This window comes from Carettochelys insculpta, chromosome 1, assembly GCF_033958435.1.
Source record: "Carettochelys insculpta isolate YL-2023 chromosome 1, ASM3395843v1, whole genome shotgun sequence".
NCBI classification, from domain to species: domain Eukaryota; kingdom Metazoa; phylum Chordata; order Testudines; family Carettochelyidae; genus Carettochelys; species Carettochelys insculpta.
Window position 1 is genome coordinate 37,942,542 of NC_134137.1, and position 25,297 is coordinate 37,967,838.

Genomic DNA, 25,297 nt, shown 5'->3' on the forward strand with positions numbered 1-25,297 from the left:
CTTCTTACAGTGTACAGGTTTAACTTTCTTTGCATCACATACTGCTACCTACATCTTAACTGCAGACATGAATACTATTTTCCACACACCAACTCCAAATAATGAATTAAAATGTACTTTAAACTGCAGAAGTTCTGGCAAAAAATTAAGCTCTTTTGTGTTCTACCATCTAAAAAAGATTATTCAACACCTGCATAGTGACATTTTCATCCAAATTTTTTCAGAATGATGCTGAAGGAATTACACCACCATTTAATAAAATAAACATACTGGACCTGGTATTCTGCTAGTAAAGGCAAAAATTTCATTTTATTAGTCATCTGTACAACAGAAGTAAGAGGATCTCAGTAACTCTGAGTAACACTTAATACAGCAAAACTCTGTGAAACTAAAGAAAAAAAGTTGTAATTCTGCAGAACAACAATTTGCAAACTGGTAAAAGTGTAGCACTCTCTTCCTCTCTCTCTCTGTAAGAAAAATACAAGTTTTTTTCCCCAAACTGAAATTAACAATACCTTAGAATACTTTTAATTAAAAAAAAAAGTTTTAATGACATAGCTCTTCCTCAGGGAATATTTAAACAAGTAACTATTGATTGCAAAGTGAATGAAAGAGTAAGGACTGCTCACAAAAGTAAGGGTTTGCAGTCTTGGGTTTTGTCTTACATACAGAAAGAATTATATCTTTAAGATAATTTTTTTTCAAATAAAACCTATGAAAGTGCAAGACTTGAAAGAGCAAAATATTTCTAAATTAAACAGTAACGGATACAAGACTTGCTTTCACCAAACTGCTGGATCACACATTACTGGCCATCTTGCATCATTTGTCGCAGCCACCAAAGCAGCTGGCCATTAGAGGCACTCTTCCACACACGGCCAATGCAAAGAGAAACTGACATTAGCTCACTGCTGCAGTAACCTGAAAGAACTCCAATCGTGCACTCTTAAGCCTCCCATGGGTGGTCTTATATTAATAAAAATCAGGACTACACCCATTGAGGTTGATACAGTGACCAGTGTAAATGGGAAGGGAATGAGAAATCAGTGTCAGCATATGACTCCCAATGAAATGAGGATCTGATTCAAATTCCATTAGTATCACCCATTGGGAGTCTTTTCACTGATGTCTCTGGACTTTGGACTAGTCCCTAATGCATAAGCACAACTGCATCAGGTCCTGCAAACAGTTTTAGAACTGCAGGACAGTGGTGAGCAACCTGTGGCCCATCAGGGTTCTATGCGTTACCCATGAGATGTTTTGTTTACCGTTGCTTACACACAGGTTTGCCAGATTCTGCTGCTTTCTGTCTGCTGTTTTTCCCTCTATGGTATTGCTGAAGTGAGACATGTAAAGCAATAGCATGTGAAGTGAGGTGTGTGCTGACTACACAAAACACTAACTGTGCTCCCTTCTTCATCCAATCAAAATGCTGCTATGGTGCAAGTGGCACGCCGTGCAAATTCTAGGTATGCAACAGTTAGCCAACCTACCCTATCCCAGGAGACTGTCTTGGTTCCGACAATGTTGCAGCCCACTGTGATGCAGGAGGGCCGCTCATGCAGCTCGCTCCCTTGTTTAGGTTGCTCTTTACTGCAGTAGGTGTACATAGACATTTAAACGCTATCCTTTATATTATATTTTTACCTCTGGCATTTGGAGTTACTTCCAACTCTTCCTAAAATCCTAGTAGGAACTCCATATAAAGCTTCCTCATAAAACAAAACAGAGCTAGAACAATTCAAGCTAGAATAATTTTCAGGGGTGATCTTCATACTCACAGTGGGAGACAAGCCTTATTTTTTTTAAAAAATAAAATTTTTTCTCAATTGTAACATTGTGACTCGCTGCATATCAACTGCTAATTCAATGCAAAATAAAACCTGTATATTACAATGACTGTGTAAGCCCATTTGAACTTTTACATCACTTCATAAGAGAGAAGTCCTCTCATGAACTGTCTGTCCTCCTCATCCCAATTCCCCACAGCTTGAGTCTCACTATATTCCATTCTGTAGATCCAGAGGCAATAGGTCGGAAGGGCAAAAAGGGTCACCTGCCACAACAGATTTCATCCAGGGTTTATATGCCCTGCACTGAACTCCACTGCATGCCACCAGAACGTTTAACCCCCGCCTCCCCCCGATTATCAATGGTTATGTGTCATCTATTGGCAGACCCATCAAGGAAGGTGTCATCTGTAGACCACCTTTTAACTACATGTTTTCTATCATCCTGTTCTGTACAGTTTACAACATTATAAATTATATTTTGATGAACTGGAATAATAGATCACATTTCCATGCTAGCATCAACACCAAACTGAAATATTTTTGTTAAAAACAAAGTTTGAGATTCCCAAATCATTAACAGAAGTTCATTTCAAGTTCTAAGTTACAAATAAATACATTACAAAATAGTAGCAAAGTCATTTCCTCTTGAATTTTACCTGCCAACCCTACTGGATGTTTTTTTAAATGTGACTATTTGTTCAGCCCACTGTACTCAACACAGAACTGTCTGCATTTATGGAGCATGTAGGCAATAATCAAATGTATACACCATTTTCATGTCACATGGCACATTATGATAATGATTTGGCATCTCAAAGTTTGTACGCATTTATTTTAAAAAGCATTTCAATTCATCTTTATGTAATGAACTTCGAAGAATTTTTAAATTGTGTCAATAACGGGATGTTTCGGCAAAGTGCTAATTTTCTCCATCTCCCACAGAAATAAATGAAAGCTCAGGGTGCTTGGGAGGATCTTGACAATGTGCAGGATCACGTCTACGGATGCAACAGAGAATGGGACCATATTTATGAAAGGAAAAACCATTTTGAAATGTGTTTGGAAAGCAGTGATAGGGTGGGTTTTCACCACTGCCTTCTCTGAAGGATCTTTAAATGATGGCATCGTGTTCATCACTGTAACAGAAACACAGTAATTAATATTTTGCAAAAGCATTAATGATCTACAACACAACATCACAAGTTTCAGAATGTCATGACCCTCTTTTTTGTTAGGAAGGATTATTTGCTAATTAAAAGCACACATCCTGGTAAGTGCTGAGCATCCACAAAGGGATTTTCTGGTACTCCGTGCTTCTTGGTACCAGCCCTGATGTTAACAAATGTATCTTTCACAACATGCCTTAAGATTTGCCCAACTTATCAGACAATGCAGTGTTTTCTTATTTCTTTTATCTCTAACAAACTATCATTATGCACTATCAAAAGTTCATAATGGGAAGTTTTTAAATCGGTCTTCCCTTGCCTATATTAGTGATTGAAGCTGTTCACCCTATTTCTCTCTCATCCATTTTACTCTCAAAAATGAAATCTGGCACGCATCCCTCATGAATTAATTGCACTGGGATTGTATTTTTTTACATAAGGGTTTCTTAAAACTCCAATCAAATATAGATACACTTTTTAGGACATGTAAAAATTTTGAAACAAATGGCTAACAGCATGCTAGTTGGAAAAACAAAACACTTAGGCTATGGCCACATGCAGCCACGCTGCTGGCAGTGAGATGCAAAGGAGGGATCTTGAAAATGCGAATGGCCACTCAAAAAATCAGGGATATGGGGCTGCCAACAAAGTTGGCTTTCACCGACAGAACCATGTCTACATGGCATGTTTTCTGACAACAGCAGCCTCTGCCGGCAGAGTGATCCTGCAGGCGTATGCAAATTAGCAATGTAACTATGCAAATGAGCAGCCATTTGCATTTTCAAGAGCCCTCCTTTGCATCACACTGCTGGCAGCATGGCTCTGTGTAGACATAGCCTTATATTCTGTGTGTCTTGTTCACCCAACATACCTGTAGATTTATTTTGCTATTACACACTAAATGTTTTCCTTGGTCTTTTATTTACTATCCATAGACATAACTCAGCAGCTGCACAAACTAAGAAAAACAACAACTATGTCACCAGAACACAAAGAGAACATCTTTTCTTGCTGCACACAGGCCCAAGCTGACACTATTTGGATATATTTATGTTTCCTTTTAAAGTACATTGGGTTTAGAAAAAGAATAGCCCAATTGATCCATAGCTTGTAACTCTTCAGGGCAGGGATCATCTCTTTGTCACTTTCGCGTTGTGCCTAGAACAACTGGGATGGGACTTACTGATCTTATCACAATATAAATAATAAATACCAGGATTTTAATATAGTGAATTCTGGTAACACATTCCTTGATGTGTAATGATTGCCTCGTTAGTTCTTTTGCTCATGATGGAGAACTTGCAATCAAAATAAGATACCTGATGTGTAATAATGCTTGAAAGCAATGAGAATTTTGGTGGCAGATCATTTCCTCGATCAATAACTACTTCTCTTTAACCAATACTTTTGAAATTTTATTCAAAAACAAATAAGTCTGTTTAATCTGATTTGTCTCTGTAAAGCAATCCTGCTTGCAGCTGTGTTATTCTTTTCAGCCTTGACTTTCAGAAGTGCTGAGCACCTGAAATGCCAACTGAAGTCCAGCAAGAAGCTACTCACGCTCCGTTGCTCTGCAAATAAGGTTCTTGATCTCTATTCTTCATATCTTCTCCAATTTCTTCTAGATTTTCTTTGCATTTGTACTTAAAAGATGCCAAATGGCAAATGCCAGGACATTACTTCGGAGAAACACTTTTTTTCCCCTCCCACTTATCTAGTACTTCACTGGTTATCCACACCTCTTTTAAAATAGGTTTTACTCATTTGATAGTTTCGTTAACTAGCCCTTAATTTCCAGTGTGCATTTCACTCAGATTCACTAACTGGTGTATGCGAGTTCCAATCTATCAAGTACCTCATTTCACTCACTTTTTATCAACAGCTATGAGATTAAAAAAAAGAACACAGAGGCAAGTGATCCTAATTAGTGACTATATCAAGGAAGCTAGCCCAAGATGTGACAGGAGCAGCTAACAGGGATGATCGTAAATGTTGGCTATAGACCATTAGAATGGTTATGTGATGAGTGGTGCCTGATTTAGACAGTCTCTGCTTAAACAGATGGGGAACTAAATCCCTGCTGCATTCAAAACTGGCTTGTTAGGCAGGCTGTAAATTATGGAAGACTATAAGCAGGGAAGAGGGATTGTCATTTAATTCCAAGTGTCTGGAACGTGCCTCCAACACTGCCAGGATAAAGTGGAGTTGTTCTACTACAGAAAATGAAGAATTAGAACAAATACCATCAAGAGAGACTAGATGCAGATGGATGGGAATGAGAAAGCAGGAAGAAATAGAAGTGTTGACAAATGATTATTTATTGGCAATAGAACTGGTGGGAATGTCAGTACAGATGGGTACAATAAATACAGAAGGGATAGAGAAAGGGATAGAGAACAGTAGCTATATGCAGAACTCCAAGAAATAACAGGACTGGTGTTGCGTGTATGTACAAAATAGAGGTATGGGTGTGGATGAGAGAATATTCTTCAGGCATCAGAGTTTGTGAAAGAAATATTTACTACCGTTTCTTCACTGCTAAATATTAACATGCAAAAATTCTGGAAGAGTGCTGGAGGTTTCTAAAAGGCAGCAGAATTACAGCACAACAGTATTCTCTGTATTATTGTAGTACCTAGCATAATGGTCCATTGTGCTAGGCACCGTATAAACCTGGCGCTTAAGATCTAAGTAAGAAAACTGCCCATAAAAGTAGGCCCCATGAATAAAGAGGGATCAGTTGAGGAGGTGAAACTGATGAATGCTCTACATGACTAAAACACTGATCATCTTTTTAAAAATATCTGCATACAGAGCATTTTCTTCCCTTTCTTTCCACAGAGGAAGCAAACAAACAAACTTGGGAATACTTACATGGTTCTGTACTGAACACCTCTTCTTGAGTGATATGTTTTACACCCAATGTAGAGAAAGGCTAGCAGTCCAAGTGTCAGCACAATGCCACCAACAAAACTGCCCACATCAAATCTGGAAGTTTTGGCTAGCACACCTTCAGATTTTGGTGTGGCTAAGAAGAAAACAAAAAGATGGGTTTTGTCATGTTTGTAAATTTTGCTGTAAGGTACCATTCAAATGGTTCCACCTAGATTCTTGTATACCCTCTTTCAATCATACTATCATCTGAGGACCTAAGGTGATGACTTTCTTCAGTGCTGCTGGTAAAATATCAACCTGGAGTACGCTCTTAAGTGCCAAATGCTGGCTCGCTCCAGCACATATGATGAATAAGGAGGATGGCAGTAGGAGCAGCTCTGTTCCCTTACACACTTGCACAGAGGCTGACAAGTGTCCAGTTTGCTGGCAACTCCCTCTGCCCCAACACCTCTTTCTGCCTCAGTCAGTGGAGCTGGCTAAGCATGGAGTGGAGCACATGACAGACTCTCTTTATCAAGTGTTACCAACTCACTGGTGCATTCTGTCCCTCTCCACTGGTGCCTGGCCATATAAAGAAGTTCATGAGTGGGCTACAGTCTTGGCTTAACGGAGCTGTGTCTTAACTAGAAAGCAGAGGCTTGTGTGTTTAGATCTAGCAGTCTCGAATTCAATCCCTGCAACCAATGAGCCATCCAAGAACCTGGTATTAAATAAGCTCCTTAAAGCCTATACCTCTTAAATGGAGCAGGAGGTATACTATGGTAAAACAAATTATTTAGAACAGTAGTTGCCTAGAGAGGTGATGGAATCTCCATCCCTTGAGGTTTTTAAATCCTGGCTTGACCAGGTCCTGGCTGGGATGAATTAGTTGGGGTTAATCCTGCTGAATGCAGAGGGCTGGACTCGATAACCTCGAGGTCCCTTCTAGCCTATGATTCTATGATTCAATGAACTGTAAGTTCAGATTTGGTGCTTGTAATGAAATTCTCTCCCTGACTCAATTATTGCCTTCAGAGAAAACACAACTGAAGGAATGACAGAAACACCAAAGCTACAAAATTTCTGATATCATCTACAAGAAGCTGTTACCCAACATGGCTCTCTTTCAGGAAAGAAAACGGCTGATCTTTTTACAAACAAGTAGTATCTTTCCTGGCTTCACTGCCAGCACATTAACTGTTGACAGATAATAAGATAGTGTTGTTGCTACAATTTTCTTCTTCTATTGCTGGCACAGATAACTCTTGCAAATTCTTCTCCAGCATCTGAAGGCAGTAAGTCATCAGCTAACTGAACTCAGCAAGTATTACTAGAAACTGTACGGAAGAGAGATGTATAAGGTTATCTAATGCAGGGGTGGGCAAATACTGGCCCACGGTCTGGAACCGTTTCCCCAAAGTTAGTCTCTGGTGGGCCGCCACCACTGTATTTACTTGTGCCGCCACAGGTATAGGCGATTGCAGCTCCCACTGACCACGGATCGCTATTTCTGGCCAATGGGAGCTGTGGGAAGCAGTGGGGACCAGGACGCTGCTTCCTGCAACTCCCAGTGGCTGGGAATGATGATCCACAGCCAATAAGAATGATAATCGTTCATACCCATGGAGGCACAGGTAAATATAGTAGCAACCGCCTGTCAGGGGTTAATGCTGGCAAACCACAGCCATTTGATTCCCCACCCTTGATCTAATGCGTGTCACCTTTCCACTGCACAGTTGTTACTTATTGTGTTTGTTCTGATGTTTTTGTTGATTTCTGTTTCAATGTTCACTGTGGTAGGGAGAAGGCAGATTTTGGTCCTATGGAGGTATGATGAAAAATTGCTAAAAAAGTACCTTTCTGATAGGTCAGTATGAACAATCTAATCCAGTGCCTGTGGGTGGTACTGTGGCTAGAATCTCAGCCAAAGGAAGTGGCAGAGGGTGGTGTCCACAGAGAGCACTTCTCTGCAGCATACACAGCTGCACAAAGACAGACCCCAATCCCCTGTCCCTTCCTGCTCTGACCTTGCATCCCCACCCTGCTCGTGCACCTTACCTTCTGCTCAAACCCTGCACCCTCACCCCCAGCATGTTCTTACACCCCATCTCTCACCCACAGCCCACATGCCCACCCACAGCCTACTCCTGCATCCTACCTCCCGCCCAGACTCTGCAACTCTGCCCTCAATGTGCTCTCCAGCAGCCCCCTCCCACATACTGAACCCCTTATTTTTGGCCCCACCCCAAAGTGTGGAGGACCCCCACAACACCTACTCACCTCAGGGCTTATCCTCAGGTCTCCAGAAGAATTAAATTTGGCCCTATGGGTAAGCCCTGAGCCTTGGTGCCCTCTACACCACCAAGGGGCTGGAATTTGAGGGGAGTGAGGCGAGTGTATTTTCTTCCCCCTTCTTCTCAGTTGGGGGACACATCTGTGAGGTGTTTTTTCTTTTTGCTTCTCACCAGTGTGTGTGTCTCATATCGGATCAGTGTTCTTGTAAAACACAAGTGTCTCTGAACTCAAAATACCGGGTCACCACTCTCAGCATATGAGACAGAATTCTATCTCCCAATATCTCCACAAAACACACTCAAATCTTACACTAATTTTTACGTACATTGTCCTCATATTAGCTAGGTGAAGGACTGGATCTTCAAAAGGTCTTAAAGAAGCAGGAAACCCTTTTCAAAGTCCCACGGAACATTTTTCAAAACTGACTTGAGGTTCTAGTTTCTTATATTGTCTTAACAAAACTTCCTTATGTAAATGTTGACAGGTCAGAATCTGACCTCAATCATACCTAAGGAAATCTTTGTGTGGAGTCATTTAAGATTTACACTACAGGTTGAACGTCTTTAGTGTAGGACCCTTGGATCTGACCAGTGCCAAACGAGAGAATTTGCTGGACCACGGGATGGCAATATTGTCTAGCAGCATCACCAACACATCCACTGCTTACCAGACTCTTAGAAGGTATTTAGTAGTAAGTTACTGCTAAAGAGCAGCACAGAACACTGGAGAGCACGGAATGGTGGCTGTAAATCAACTTTAAGGGCCCACGGTAAACTTGGCCACACCCATGATAAGTGGTCATCCGTCTAACTAAAATCATACCAAATTACAGATGTTGCCGGACAAGAGCATGCCAGACGAGAGAGGTTCAACCTGTAATAACTCAGTAGTCTGCTTTCCTGTAAGGAAATTCTGACTGCTACTTCATAAACAATGGACAAATGTCTAAAATGACCAATCAGGTAAAACTACAATTAACTAAGTCTGACACGTTCACTTCCTCAATGTGAATTTACCAATATATGCCATTTAAAAAATCTCAAATGTACATTGGGTCAAATGGCCTGTTTCTAACGTTCAAGTAACTGGAGATACTTAGAACTAGCGTTCATCATAGCCTGCTGAGAAACACGCACAACAGACACATATTATGTTAGCACACTGTGGGTAAAGGCAGCAGTCTATTGTACATACCTGCTGCAGAGGTGGAAGGAGACGTGGTCTTGGAAATGGTCACTGTGACACTGGCTGTAGATTGTGTGTTTGTTGTGGGCTCTGAGGTGGTGACTGATGTCGTTTGGTTGGTGGTCGTGGTGGCAGCAGTAGTAGTCTGGGTAGTGGTGGCGGGTGTTTTGGTAGAACCTATAAACACAGCATATAATAATGATCTCAAAGGGCAAATTATATTTAAAAGGATGATGCTAACTAAAATCAAATTGCAGTTTTTGATTAACACAATTTGGAAAGATTCCATGTCAAAAAATATCTACTTTTGATCTTTTGCAAAATGCCAAACGATCCCTTCAGACAGAAAGGATTATGTTAATCACTTTGGGTGTTCTGCTCCTGCAAGCCTCAATGCTACCAACACACTGAATACTGTTTTCGGGTCTCAGAGACCATCTGCCCTCATGCACTTCCTAACTTCTTGTCCCCAGTGCTCAACTCCAGAAGTGGGTGACAGGACCCTCTGCTGGGTAAGTAATTTGCTCTGTCCTATGCCAAGCTATAGTCCATACTTCAGAGTTTATTATGCTTGATGTATTTCTTCATCCTGCCTCCCCCCCTTTTTTTTTTAAACTTGGGCTCAGAGCCATAAGAGTTGTTTGGAGGTACACTGAAATCTCTATTTTCTGGCACTCCCCTGAGAACTGGGGGTACTGGATAATCAAAATGTGCTGGATGGTGGAATGGGACTGTAGGCCCCACTCCACTGGCCCTGGTTGGTCAGCCAGACGCAGCATAATAACCAGCTCCGTGGCCACTGGCCAGTTAACACAATGTGCCAGTTATCCGGGTGCCAGATAACAGAGCATTAATTACAGTAGGAACACAACTGGGTTTGACTTCTGCAAATTGTTATCAAAAGTTGTTCAGTTTCATGTGTCCCTTTAACATCTGAATTCCAATGCACCTGTGAATGCAATTCTGCTTAAGTCCATTAAGTGAAAATATTGTAAATAGAGATACTATGGTTGTAAACAGAAAGAAAAAAAAGCACACAAGGAAAAATTCTGTTCAGTTTCACAAGTGTTGAAGTCTTTAGTGATTCTGGTGAATTCAACAGAATTAATTTGGATTTACACTGATCTAAATGTGATAGGAATCCAGCCTTGAAAAATAATTTTACTTCAAAATACCAATATTTGTACATTGCTCCAATTAAAGTCTATGGAAAATCTCTAACACGCTTCAGTGGTTATTCTTAAATTCATAATTTACTCTTGAAGATGATATTAATGCCTTATACATTGCATGTGCATAAAAGCTGTGTATATTAAAAGAGATTTCTGTGCTCAATCCTGCTCCTAATTCTGAGCTCAATTTGGGAAAACAACCCCATTCAGGAAAACACTTAAGCACATGATTTATTGTGGCAGTTACACAGGTGCTTACATGGCCTTCCTGAGTCAGGGGTTTGCACGAGTGACTGCAGGACTAAGATCTTACAGTTTTGAAAACGACAAACCTTTATTAAACAAAGCACTGGAAGGGCCCCTGGGAAGTCATCCACTCCAGCCCCTGCACTCATGGCAGGACTAAGTATTATCTATCGCAGTTGGTTTCACCCTATTTACCACTGTGGGCCCCGTATGCAGTGGTATGTGTGTTACAAAAGCCACATCCACACAACACATGTACTACCTGCTCAGCTACCCACCTCCCCATCAAAATACAGGTTTAGTATTTGTTATAATGATAGCAGTTATGATTCAAATCAATATAGCATCTTGCATTTCAACACTGGCAAATGTTCACCAAGAGCGTTTTAAAATAGCAAAATAAGTCAAAACATTAATCTTTAAAAACTAATTTACTGTAAGGGTGGCATTGCATGGTATAGTACCACCTTCCCTGCCGAGGGGCTGCTGGCAGCACAGCAGGGCTGAGGCCCAGAGAACACAGCTGCAGAGCCTGCTTGTAAAGATATGGAACCCTGCCCAGTGCCCTCCAGCCACAGACTGTCCTCACTGTACTGAGCCCCACCACCCTGGGGCTACCCCCCACCCAGCATCCAGACCACCACCACCTTAACACCTGGCAGGCACACCTAGCTGCCCTGCTTAGCCAGGGTGCCTCAGCCAGGGCCTTGGAGTGGCAGAGAGCTGTGCCAGGCAAGTGCTTCCCTATCCAGTTTTCCAGCCAGTTATGCACCCAGTTTATAGCAGCGGCATCCCTCTAATTTATGAAAAGACTGTGCAATACAGTATCTTACTAAAATCAAGAGATACCATATCTATCACTTCCCCATATCCATGAGGCTTTTTTGTATCAGTTCAGAATACACAGCACAAAAGAATACCTATTAGATTTATAAGGTCTTTCCTGTTATGATAAAAATTAAAGTAATAGGCCGTGTCTACACTAGCCAAAAACTTCAAAATGGCCATGCAAATGGCCATTTCGAAGTTTCCTAATGAAGTGCTGAAATACGTATTCAGCGCCTCATTAGCATGCGGGTGGCTGCGGCACTTTGAAATTGATGCGGCTCGCCGCCACGCGGATCGTCCAGATGGGGCTCCTTTTCGAAAGGACCCCGCCTACTTCGAAGTCCCCTTATTCCCATCTGCTCATAGGAATAAGGGGACTTCGAAGTGGGCAGGGTCCTTTCGAAAAGGAGCCCCGTCTGGACGAGCCGCGTCAATTTCGAAGTGCCGTGGCCGCCCGCATGCTAATGAGGCACTGAATATGTATTTCAGCGCTTCATTAGTAAACTTCAAAATGGCCATTTTGAAGTTTTTGGCTAGTGTAGACGTAGCCATACTGAATAAGGAACAGCTATTTATTTATATGGTCTCTTTAGAGAGCGACAATCTTGCCAAACTTCAAACATAGAATGGAATGGTGTTTCACAAGTTCTGACTGATGTAATTTTTTTTTCAACTTTGATTCCACTTTTATCAAACACTCTCACTCCTAAGAGAGGGACAATTAAATACCAGAGGGAGAGGATACTAAAAAGGAGGAGATTAATACGCTATGTCTGATGTAATGAAATCCCGAATACAGAAGTAAGAGTGAAAAAAATCTGTACAAAGGGTAATTCCTAAGAGAAAGTACCAACAAAAAACATAACTAAAATTTCCCCAAACAGACAATATAGGTCAAAAGATTTCTACCTTTTTCTCTAAAATTACTACATGGAAAGCTCTACTCATAGCTGGCTACTTTTGTATTATTTATACAACTACGTAGTATCTAAGGTTCATCCAGATAAGATGAAGTATCTGTATTTATCTGGATTCATATTTTTGATCATTCAAATTTATACTAGTACTTCTACTTTCTTGGATGGACTAAAAATAAAAACTAACTAGGAAAAAATGATCTAATTTTAGTTACACAACTTCTTCTCTTTCTTGTTTAGCACCACAGAGCCTCTTGCTTTTCAGAATGAGATTCTCCCAGAGATTGAGTAGCACTGCTTCAAATACAGTGGAGAAGAAAAAGAAACAAGAGGCTGCAGTACCAATTCCCCACACTGAAATGAATTTTATAAGGGAATTGGTAGAAAACTTACCCCTTGAGACAATGAAACTTGGATTGGTCAAATATTAGAAAACAGATTGTAGAGAGCACTACACCATCTCCATAATACATCATATTTATCACTTTCCTTTTATACTATGGGATGGCACATAATATCCTTCATGTGCAGTTCAAAGGCAACATTCATTCAAATTAAATATGTGGTGCTGTTTCATTCATATGCTTACCTTGTAGCAATTAGGAAATTCAGCTCCTCTCTGAAGCATGTGTAAAATACATTAAGTAAAATACAGAACACATTTTAAAAACGGTATGCAAACCCTCCAAATTGCATAATCATCTGTAAGTATCAAAAGAGCCCTTAGTATAGGGCATGAACCGGTGGGGGGGATGAGAGTTGACAAAAAGTAATGATGAGCTACCAGAAGGGCTGCTGAGCACAGAGCTTTGTTCCCTATAGTCCAGTACTGTGAAGTAAATTGGGATGAGACTCATATTGGTAGGTGGCTTGTCAGGATCACTGTTGCTAGTGTATGTTATATGAGACAGACATCTCTGAGAGCCTGAGACTTTTTGGTCACCAGTTGGCTCTGCTGATATTGTCTTTAAAGAGAAAGTCAAACACATCCACAGCTACTGGGTGGTAGCATGATTAATACAACTGGTGACAACACATGCGTATGCATTAATTGGACTGTACCATCACTTGTGCCCTGTACATACCCTTATTCCTTGCCATTCTAACCCAGGGCTCTGACAAGTGAGTTTGGTGCCTTCTATTTGGCACGTCTATCTAAACAACAGCCGACTCTTATAAAGTGCTTGAGATTTGATGGGGCTGCTCTAGAGGGACTCTGTAAAAGTATATAAAAGTTCTGTATCATTATCCCCTTTTTCAGATGTGGAACTGAGGCACATAGAGGAGAAGTGACTTGCTTGAGGTTACCCAGCCAGACAGTGGCAGAGCCACGAACAGACCCAGGTCTCCAGAATCCTAGACCAGTGCTTTCTCCACTTCATAACACCACCTCCAGGTGCTTACATGGCCCCATCACCACAGTATCTGGATGATACTGTGAATTTATTCTTGTAATGCACCTATATGGTACAGAAGTTGCACTGTCCCAGTGTTACACATGCAAAACCAAGACACTGGCTGGAAGCTGGCTTGCTTGTGGCAACACAGACCATCTGCCACAAACCCAGGGATTTATCACAGATTGTGTCAAAATCCAGAGACAAATAAAAGCCCTTCTTCACCAGCAACAGACAGACAATCTGCAGAACATATTATCCCCTTGTACCAACTACACCTCCCTTCATACCATCAGTCTAAACAATGCATAGATGCCCCTGAGGTTGGGAACTCTGGGCATGAGCCTGTTGTGCTTACAACACAACAGCCTGCATTAAATGAAGTCAGGCACTGATGTCACTGAAGAGAGATATGAGGTAATGGCCTTCAATAATTTTCAATATCGCCACCTAAATTTTGTTTAAGTTTCCCTAGAAGGTATAAATGGCTACATGACCTAGAGTTCTCAAGCAGCAATATATAGTGATTATGTCTCACTTCAGAGGTGTCTGAATTTCAGTGATAGGTGAAGTGATTCTTGTGTTTGAAAAGTGTTTTGAAGTCATTTAGAATAAAAAAACCGCAACAATATGAAGGGCTGATTTCTTGTACTAATGCACGTCAATCAATGAAAAACAAGAAGTAGTCCTGTGGCACCTTACTGACTCTCAGCTGTTTTGGAGCATAAGCTTTCATGGGCAAAGACTCGTTTCGTCAGATGCATCTGACGAAGAAGTGGTCTGAAGAAGTGCGTCTGTCCCACTAAAGCTCACCACCTAATAAATTATTCTGTTAGTCGTTAAAGTGCTACTGGACTGCTTTTTTGTTTTGATAGTATATAGACTAGCATGGCTATCTCTCTCTTATGTCTCTGATACTTGTCAGCCAATGAAGTTCACTGCACTTTTCACCACAGAGGAAACAGAAAACTAATGACACAGGTTGAACCTTTCTAATCCAGCATGATTTTACAGCAAACTCTGTAATTCAGCATGATTTTAGTGAGCTGGACAATCACTTATCATGGGTGTGGCCAAGTTTTGAGCAGTGCCATAAAGTTTGTTTACAGCCACCAATCCTGGCTGTTAGTGTTCTGTGCTGTTATTTGGCTGTAATTTACCCCTAAATGTCTTCTAAGGGCCCAGTAAACAGTGGAAATGTAGGTAATGTGCTAGAAAATATTGACCTCCTGGTGTCCAGCAAATTCGCTTGTCTGGCACTGGTCAGGTCCTGACGGTCCTGGATGAGACAGGTTCAACCTGTAGATATTCAGTCATTGCGGGGGGACGGCAGCGGGGGGACAAACCCAGCATCCTATGCAACCATCTTGGGTTTGCGATACACCAATCCGACTGTTAAATCAAAACACTCAAATATCATGAAATGCAATGGTAATGTTGAAACTTAAACCTGAACTCTGTTCCCTTATGCGTATATCCATATTCCTTAAAATACTGTCTCTCTTTACATTATTATTTATCTGTCAAATACTTCCTTGTATATAAACTAGAATGCTGCATTCAGATTAGAATAAAGCGAATTTGAATGCATTCAGCAAATGCTATTAAAATGCATGAAATCTCTAGTTTTGAATTTCAAAACTATTCAATCATTTTCTTGAAACTTGGGTCATTCCTTAGATTTCAGTGAGATATAAAAGAGAGCAATCCTGAACTCTGTATCTCTAATAATTTAAATAATCACTATACATAACATTTAAGCAAAACATAAATGTGCAGGGGAAGTATGTAAGGTTTTTCCCTATGGCGAGGGATCCCTCCCCAACCCCCCCACCAGTCTTTGCTGTCAGCAGCCCTCTCCCTTCAGGGGTCATGGTAGATGCTATTTTCTGGGGCAGGAGCCCAGTTATCACTTCCCTCAGGTATCCCCCACTCACAGTGGCTAGTGCTGTTCATGTTGGTATCTCTGCCTCTCCTCTCACCGCGCCCAGCCACCCTTTAACTGGGGCAGCTTTTAACAGTCCTGTGAGTGGAGCCAGCGGGTTCTCATCTACCTGGGTCAGTTCCCTGCCAGCTGCTCTTGACTGTCCTGCAGCAAATCCACCTCTCCTTAACAAGGGAGTTGGCCCTTCTCTCCCCTTTTGGGCTGCTTTCCCCCTACTGCAGCAGCCCCCTGGCCTGACCCTCTTATGCCTCCATTAAAAATTCAAAACCAGCTCACCCACCCACAAGAAATTTGAGGAAATCATGAGCAACTGATGGAGGCACATATAGACACTGGAGACCAAATCTAGACCATGGCATGTTCAACTTCCAGCCATTTTAGTACTACCATATGTTCTTTCACCCCCAAGAGAATGAATCCAGTCACGGAACCAGGGTCATATGCAATACACTGTATTTCAGAAACTAATCCAACACAGGAAGTGATTAAAAGCCAAATGTTCTAGAAACACCAGAATCATAGCACTATTTAGATGTAACTTAAAGGGTACAATATATGACCACAAAGCAGACTGCACCATTTAAAAAAGCTCAAAGAATAATTAAAATGCATTAGCACACAAATTAAGTTTTACTCACCCAATGCAGTTGTGATAGTGCCATTACTATCTAAAAGGAAGAAGAAGAAAATCAATAGATCCAAGTATATGAATGCTAAGACATAAGAATCAAGTATTTCTGGCATTACAATGCATTACAAAACCACAGCCACCTATTGCTTATATCTTGTTTTGACTTGCAGATGGCAGAGTGCCCGGCTGTAGCTCCTTCTGCCACAAATTAATTTATGGTGAGACACTGATTTATAATTTGCACTGGATATATTTGTGCAAGTTCCACTGGCAGAAACTGGAACTATGGGCGTGTCCTAACGTCCCATTCCAACGCTCACAGGCAGGACTCCCACTGACTTTGATGGGCTCTAGAGCAGTTTCTAAAAGAAGCAAATTCCTCACAGAATCTGATTTTCCTTCAATACCCACAAATAAACCTCTTCCCAACATGTGCCACCTCAATAAGTCCACTCTGGCTATCCCTCCTAAATGATATGCAGGCTGCCCTCTTGAAGCCCAACTCTGGGAACAGCAAACACAATGCTGGCTGGCAATGCAAAGTGGCTTTCTGTGAAGGAGCCACTCAGCCCCTTTTCAAAAGAATGACATCTTCCTTGCTGATTTCTGGGGCTGAAGCAAAGCAGTGTCTCCTAAGTGACCCCTTGCTACATCAAAGTTTCAGCAATCCTCCTAGAAAGATCTTCAGTCATGTAAAGTTATATTGTACATCATTGCTACCTGCTATTGTATGCAAAAAGAACAAAACAGGAATCTATTCAAAAGCAAGCAACACAATGAAAAGGGTTTCAGTGTCAAAGGGTTTTATTTTTTAAATTCCTAACCTCCAAACATGCCAAACCCACTGTGTAGTATTCTATAGACCTAAGTGGTTCAGAGGGTGTATGTCTCTCTTGCTATATATAACTAAAATTACAGAGATATGGTTCCTAGGCCATGAGCAGACACCCTGAACCACGATACACAAATCTTGAGTCAGCACAAAAAAAAAAAAAAAACATCTGTGCTTATTTAAAGGGATTTTGGCAACATTCCTCAGCATGTGCGCACTCTCAATCCCATTACTGAACTACCTTGATCATCTTGTTGTACCAAGGCTATTGTGCTGAGTGATGCAGGGGTGCATAAAGAAGTTTATTTTCTGTAAATGGGCCTCTCGCAGTTTATCTAATTTCAATAATTTCCAAACATGAAGGATGAGCTTTTCACAGTCAGAAAGAGGCATTAGAGAAAGTCAGTGTGAGCTGGACAACCAGCTTCTCTTCAGAGTCTTTGAACAAAGTCTTACCCTTAATATTTTACCAGCCAATCAAAGAAAGAACATCTGATACAAACAGATGCTGTCTTGCAAGTTTGCTTGTTAATTTTCTCCTGAAAGACCAGCTGTACTCTGATATGCATAATGCTAAATGTGAAAGAATTTACTGTAATGCAATCTAGGTACATCTTGCAATGCCAGCATAGGCAGGTTGCTAGATATTCAAATATTCTGCATAAAAGAGTGGTATACCTAGCAATGCATAATACCTAATCTTGTTTTTCTTTAGTGTTAAGAAACAAACAAAAATGTATGCAGAGTACTTTACCAACAGCAGCAGTATTGTGCACTGTAATCTTACTGTATTTGTTGTATTTATTTGTATTTACTTTCAGTATACTATACTTTTGGAAAACATAACTAAAATTTACTTATGGTTAAAATGCCAGTTATTTGAGCATTCCAGATGACAGACTGCTGGGTAAGAGAGTTTACTGTAGGTCATATTTATTTCTTAAAAAGGGAAAACAACTAATGATGCAATCAAATATTGTGTTCTTTTTGCTTTTAAAAGATTAATCTGTTTTCATACAGGCATGAGCAGGATAAGTTACTTGTGTTTAAAGATAAACTGGAAACTTTCAATCAAATATTCAGGGTGTATAAAGAAGACAATCAGTTTCAAATACTAATGTTAAGCGCATATTCCAACTTACCACAAATGCAAAAAGACCTAGTGACACATCCAAATACATTTACAATTTTTAAGCATCATAGTATGACATGTTCAGTAGCTATCATTGTAATTTTCTCTTAAAAGAAAACCTATTTTCTCTGAAGGAAACGGGATTCTTCTACTCATGTTAACAAGGAGAGGAATTTTTCACCAACACTGTAAAGACCTTATTCTACTGAAAAACTAAATGACAATATTTGGAGCTGAATCGCCAAGTCAGGGAAGTTCTGTGGCCTATGTGATGAAGGAGGTCAGCCTAGAAGGTTACAGTGGTCCCCTGTGACCTTAAAATCTACTGGTTTGTTTTCAGTTTGGGGGAGGAAACAGTTTACATCAATTGTATGCTGTTTAGGTTAAAAAAAAGTCTTTTTGCTAGGTTTGTACAGTGCCTAGCACAATGGGGCTTTGACCTTTACTTGATACCAATAATAAAGCTAGTACCTCTACAGGATACCCAGATTTAAGGACCATTTTCGATCCCAGCTACAAATATATTTGACAAGGATTCCAAATGTGATGTCAGCATCTATTGCAGACAGGGTAACTGTAAAATGCTAATCTCTCTGTTCCCGTTTTTATTCATGCCTGTGTTTGCATGCCTGAGCAGAATTTCTACAATGAAATTACCATATGCAACATTTCCACGGTTACCCAAGACTACCAAGCTTTGGTAAGATTTTATTCTGTTCTTTTTTTAACTTCCCAAATCAAAATGCCAATGGCTGTGGAAAATGCAGATGGAATCTGTATGAATCACCTCATTCTGCAGCATAGTACTCAAGATCCAACAAGAACTTCTAGGACTGAGTCAAGTGAGAATGTCACAGATTACTGTTCACTTCCCTCATCGTGGCAAGTCTCAGGGCTAGTTGGTAACCACCACGACCCACAGAAATAGGAGTACTGGGGACTTAGTAACTGATGTAGAAGCAGCTCTTAGGAAAAATATAACCCCTTAATTTACAGAGCTTTGAGGCCCAGGCTGCTTTTTTGTTCCATATTTGTACAGAATCCAACTTGCAAAGGGGTTCCAGTCCATGACTAGAACCCAACATGTGACCACAATGCAAAGAAATAAATATTCTACTTGTGATATTAAAGCAAATAAGTGACAAAAATAGACATACAAAGAAGAAATATGACTTCTTCTTTCCCCTTCCCGCTTTCAAATGGGAAATTTCAGATGAACACAACAACAGATTATTTTCTAATGCTTGTTCAACACACAGTGGAAAGCAGTATGATGTACTAGCTCTCATTCAACCCTTCACTGATATGTGAAACATGCCTGTGCCAAGCTCCCACAGAAAATTGCCTTGGGGTTTCTCAATTCCACTGCCTTGATTTGTTCTCTTTTAATGTTGTCATGTTGCAACAACTCCAGGCTGGAATGTTGCAAATGAAATGAGATGGACAGTTTGTTCTAGCAGCAGATTAAAAATTGCACAGAAGATTCTTAACTTCAGTCCCACTCAGGATGGTGCAGATGTCTAAAGTAGAAGGGTATAGTTTTACAGAGTTCTTCATTTAAACCTCCCCCACTTAATTACATACACTGGCTACGTCTAGAGGGTTTTGTCAACAAAATAGATGGAGCATCTAAAAATGCATTCTGCCGACAACTCAGCACTTTTGCTGACAGCTTTCTACCTCTCCCCCATGACGCAGAAGCCCTGTGGATGCTCCAGGGGCCCCCTCTGTTGACAGGGTTCTGGGTTACTGGGCAGCCCTGTCTGCTGTGCTTCCAGTTGGTTGTTCTGTCGAGAAAAGGCTGGGCAGTCTAGCTGCTCTCTGTCTACAGAGTGGACCGTTTTTTCAATCCACTTGTGTGCGTGGACGCACTCTGTTGACAGAAGTTTTGTCAGAAGATCTCTTCCAGCAGTGACTTCTGTTGACAGACTGCTGTTGTGTAGACATAGCCATTGACTTATTTTACCATAAGACACCTGGCAACATAAACTCTCTTGCTACTTCTAATTACAAGCTGTTCAGTCTTCAGTACTCTGTACTATAAATAAGGAACTGGAGACCTACCCACACTAAGGCTCTTTCCCCACCTTTGCTAGAGTGACCCGCTCTTACAGCCAACATGTTGCTTAAACTGCAGTGTTTTGTGATACAGGCTCCAGGGAGACAAACCGTTCTTCCATGACACAGTTACTTAGGAGCCGCATCCAAACAGAAATTTATTTTTCTTTCCCTCCCCCATGACATGTAGATTCTCACCCGTTGGTTACATTCTCAGGCTACTGTAGAGTAGGAAAATTCAAACAAATATACAATGCTCACACAGCAGCCTATTCACTGTTCTGCTGCACTAAAATGCAATGGGTTTGCTGAAGTTCAGAAAGACTAACAAGAAAATTAATCAAGGAGCTTTAGATTTTGCTTTCTTGACTCTTTTCTTCCAAATACACTGGGATGCTCATGGCCAGCAAGCTATCTGGAATAATGTCACCTTTATTTTTGCCAATAAAATAAAAATCTACCTTGGGGGATCTCTTAATGGGGCCATCTCACAGCAGAAAAATGGAAATACCCCAACAAAATGAACTGCTTCAATCATGGTCTATGGTGCGATCACCGGTTTTACTGAGTGGTTATTTTTGGTGCTTGCCTATATCGCCTTAGCAGGGAAAAGGTTATCAGACTTACCATGTGCTGAAATATGTGAAGCAGTTTGTGTGACTGCAGTTGGACTGGATGTATTTGTGGACCCTTCAAGGAAAACAGAAAATAATGAAAGAATTAACAATCTTAATTAAAATCAAAGACATATTTGCTCAACCGTAATGTACTGCAATTAAAGGAGCAATTCCCAAGGGCATGCACACCTTTTCTTCAGAACATCCAACTGCAGGCCATGACTGGGGTACAACGCACGGTCACACAAAGGGTGGGTCTTGTTCTACTGCAGGAAATGACAATTTTGCCACCGATTTCCCTTTCATCAGAACAGGGCTGCATTCCTTAAGTTCAATGACCCCTGTCCTTCCAGGGTTGGAGCCCTGCTCATCTGCCTTTCTACTCCAGTAGGGTCTCAATATTTGCGAGGGTTCTGTGTTGGGAACCCTTGCAAATGTTGAATTTTGTGAATATGGCAGCACCCGGCTACCGGTGCTCCTGCCCGGGGCCCCGGGAGAAGCGGCGGCTGTCAGCTCTCCATGACTTGGAGCCCCGGGGAAGTGGCTGTATTGAAACTCTATTGTAATTGCCCTCCTCCTTCACTTCATGCTGCTTTGTCACAGCTGCTGCATTTGGCCATGCTCTGACTACCTGCATCTGGACTTGTGCATTTTGGATTCCCCACCTCCTAGTTTTACTTTTCTTTTCCTTTATTCCCCAATCGCATTCTCTCCTTCCCTGCTCCTGTATTTGTTTTAGGCAACGTCTATAGTAAAAATAGTTAGGCCACTTAGAGGTGTGTTTTTCAATTAAGTTTTCAGACTGACAAAAGCCTTCATGTAAACAGTTTTACATGAGTAAAAGTAAGAGTATTTGGGTGGATACATTTAAATTAAAAACAGATTTAAAAAATGAATTTAAAATTAATTTTCAAGTTAGCTTATTATAACCTACAGTAAATTCTGCCTCAACCGGCATTCTATCATCCAGAACTCTCAGATACCTGGCACTTTAACCACAAATAAATTTTAGTTACATTTTCTATAAGTACAGTATAATGAAAGTAAATAAAAATAAATACAGCAAATACAGCATATGTTTAGAGTGTACAATACTGCTGTTGGTAAATAAAGTACTCTGCGTGCATTTTTCTTTGTTTCTGAGTACCTCATCTTGTTTTTCTTTAGTGTTATGCACCGGTAGGTATACCTCTCTACTATCCAGAATATCTGAATACCTGGCAAATTCACAGTCCTGGGGCTGACAGATATGAAACAGTTTACTGTATATACATGATTTAAATTACATTAAAAAAAAGCAAACAATTTTATTTTCAGTTTAAAAATCAAATTGAAATTGTGAACTAGTTCTTTTCATTTATACCTTCATTAAGAGAAGCTGCCTTCCTTGGTCAGCCAATATGAATGGCCTTGTCAACTGAATGTTTGCATCTTCATTTTAACTGTGCCCTAGGGGAAGTGTGTAGATACAGTCACCTCACTTTAAATCAGATGTTTTCATACTCCTCTTCTCATTTGTTGTCCCTACTGTATATTTCAGTACTCTGCATGCTGCTGCTCCAGGGTTCATGAAAGAAGAAGTGGGGTTAGTTGCATTATACTATTTAAGGAGTACATCTGGAATCTCCCTAACTTTCTTTGCTTGTCTTGAGAATTTCTTGTAAAATTGACAGAACCTTTTCCCCGCCCCCAATCAGACTAAAGTGTAAAAGGCAGGCTTACCTGGAATTGGAGGTTTCAGAGTGGATGAGGAGGATACGACTGTTGTGGTGTTATCTTTGGGGAAAAAAAAATAAATGTTTTGTTTTAGCTATTTTGCTCCAATTTTCATAATAGATAATATTAGTAAAGACCCCATTTCATGCTCTCAGCATCATTATGAAAATCCAGTTAAACTGCTATGGTAATGAGTATCAGAAAGAGCCTCTAATAAAACAGAACTATAATCATCTGTTGTACTCTAAAAATGACATACTGATCTGCAGACATACTAAAAAAAAGGGCATATGATCTGCTTCTTAGAAGTTAAAAATATATCGACCAAAAATCCTCCAGTCCCTGATGTTAGCATTCAAGCCTCTGCCTTCCCCTGGAAAAAGAAAAGTTGCTATTCTTTCTCAAATTCCACAGTTGTGGTGCCTGAAATGCATACCTTTGTGCCTTGCCGATGTTTGTATCCACCCTCAGTAACATCAAGGCATCATCCATGTCAGCTGCATGATGGCGGGAGGGGAGGAAGAGAAGTCCACTATTCTCAGGTAAAGCTTCCAAATTTTTTCCCCCTATGCCCACGCACGTATTCAGGAAAGTTACGGACAAATTAACTAATACTGTGAAACTAATAAGTATACATTAAAAACTAAAAATTAATCTACAGAAAACTGGAACCGGTTCTGAACGAGAGCACCCACATGAGGGTTCAGTCCACTTTAACTTCACAACCTTCCTTGATTTGTTTTAATGTTTTTGAGTTTCCTTTCTGCACCAGAGTCAGCCTGGTGCTAGCACATGGTCTACACATGTATAACTGGCACAAGATGAGAGGAAATAGACACACATACAATACAAACTGCTAAATTTGCACAAGAGACTGGAGACTTGTGACAAGACTCACAGACGTAGCCATGTTAGCCTCTGTCTGCAAAAACAGTAAGCAGTCCAGGGGTATATCTTCAGGTTTTGATAAGGGGGACTGTGGGGCTGACTGACACACCAGTCCACAGGGCAAGGTGGCAGGATGCCTGGCTCCACAGCCCCGGAAGGAGAGGGGGATGGAGGGCAGAAGTGGCAGGACTGAGGGCAGCCAGCCCTCACGCCTCCTCCCAAGCTGGTGGAGTGGCAGAAAGGGACAATGCTGCTCCAGCCCCTCAGAAGTGCTCCATACAGCAGATCAAAAGGGCCAGGAGATCCCAGCTGCCCTTGAAAGGCTGGCCCAGGGACAATTTCCCCTCTTGATGTCCACTGATGTCTCCATGTTGTTTGTGTGTGTGTGTGGGGGGGTGGGCTGGGCTCCCCTCTTTCCTCTGGGATGCTTGTTGGGGCCTGGGCTTCCCCCACTCCCCTGGGGTGCGTGTGTGCGCACATACACCTGCTTTAAAAACATCTCCATTAGTAACAGACGGGTGTAGTGTCATGGTGGTGCACATGTGAACAAGCACACGACCTCAGTATTGGTTCACAAGACAACACTCGCTCCATTCATAGATGAAAAATATTAGAGGGAACAGTGCGTCACACCCCAGCCCCCTGAAACCCTCTCAACCTCATCCATCTGCCCTGAATGCCCCCACTCCATCCAACACTTCAACTTCTTCCAGGCGCTGTTTTATCACAGCACCCCACCCCTCAAGGGAGGAGGGGAGAGAGGCTGTGATAATACACTACCTGGAAGAAATTTAAGCTTTTGTGGGCAAAGACCCACTTCATCAGATGCATGAGTGGGGGAGGGGCTTCAGAGGGGTATTTAAAGAGTGGGGTCCCATTAAGAGGGAGGGCCAGAGCTGACTGGGACCCCACTCTTTAAATACCCCTCTGAAACCACCCCCTCACTCATGCATGTGATGAAGCAGGTCTTTGCCCACGAAAGCTTATGCTCCAAAATATCTGTTACTCTATAAAGGTGCCACAAGACTTCTTGCTGTTCTCGAAGCTACAGATTAACATGGCTACCTCTCTGATACTTGTAAGAAATTTGTTATTTTCACCCTGGTTATGAATAAATATGGAGGCTCCAATCCTAGCATTTCTAAGGATTTGAGAGTATAAACATACCTGCATGACACTCACTGAAGGAGCTCACGTTTGAGAGACTCTGCTGCCCTCAGAAGTATTAAAAAGTAATTAGGAGCCAAGATTATTTACCAGGAGGAGCACAGTGTAGGAGACACAAAGCTATACAACGGCCGGTAGGGTTAACTGATGAAAGTGGGGGTGGCTGGGGAGTCTGTTTCTGCCTACCTGGGCTCCAGCAGCTTCCCTGCCAGGGACAGGGGCTGCTCCATCCAGGAAGGAGTGTCTCTGCCCATGGTGCAGCTGCAGGTAGGGGGTGTGATCCAGCCCAGTTGATGTAGCCCCCGTTCGTGGTGGCCTCAGGCAGACACATTCCAGCCAGGTGGAGAAGCCCCAATCCCCCCCTTGCTGCCCCCCATCCAGCCTCATTACCCTCGACCTGTGGCCACCATGGATGGGAACTGCTCTGTCAACAAAATG

General features: G+C 41.4%; 1 protein-coding gene across 1 annotated transcript in view; it reads right to left on the bottom strand.

Annotated features, from left to right (window-relative positions):
- Positions 1–281: 281 nt before the first annotated feature.
- Positions 282–25,297, bottom strand: part of TMEM123 (transmembrane protein 123) — a 34,197-nt gene continuing 9,181 nt past the window's right edge. The window contains exons 2-7 of the mRNA XM_074984683.1: positions 22,811–22,864; positions 21,099–21,161; positions 16,457–16,486; positions 9,323–9,490; positions 5,834–5,987; positions 282–2,929 (exon numbers count right to left, since the gene is read on the bottom strand). Of these exons, the coding sequence (XP_074840784.1) occupies positions 2,905–2,929; positions 5,834–5,987; positions 9,323–9,490; positions 16,457–16,486; positions 21,099–21,161; positions 22,811–22,864 (494 nt within the window). The 3' untranslated portion in view covers positions 282–2,904. The remainder of the gene's footprint in view (positions 2,930–5,833; positions 5,988–9,322; positions 9,491–16,456; positions 16,487–21,098; positions 21,162–22,810; positions 22,865–25,297) is intronic.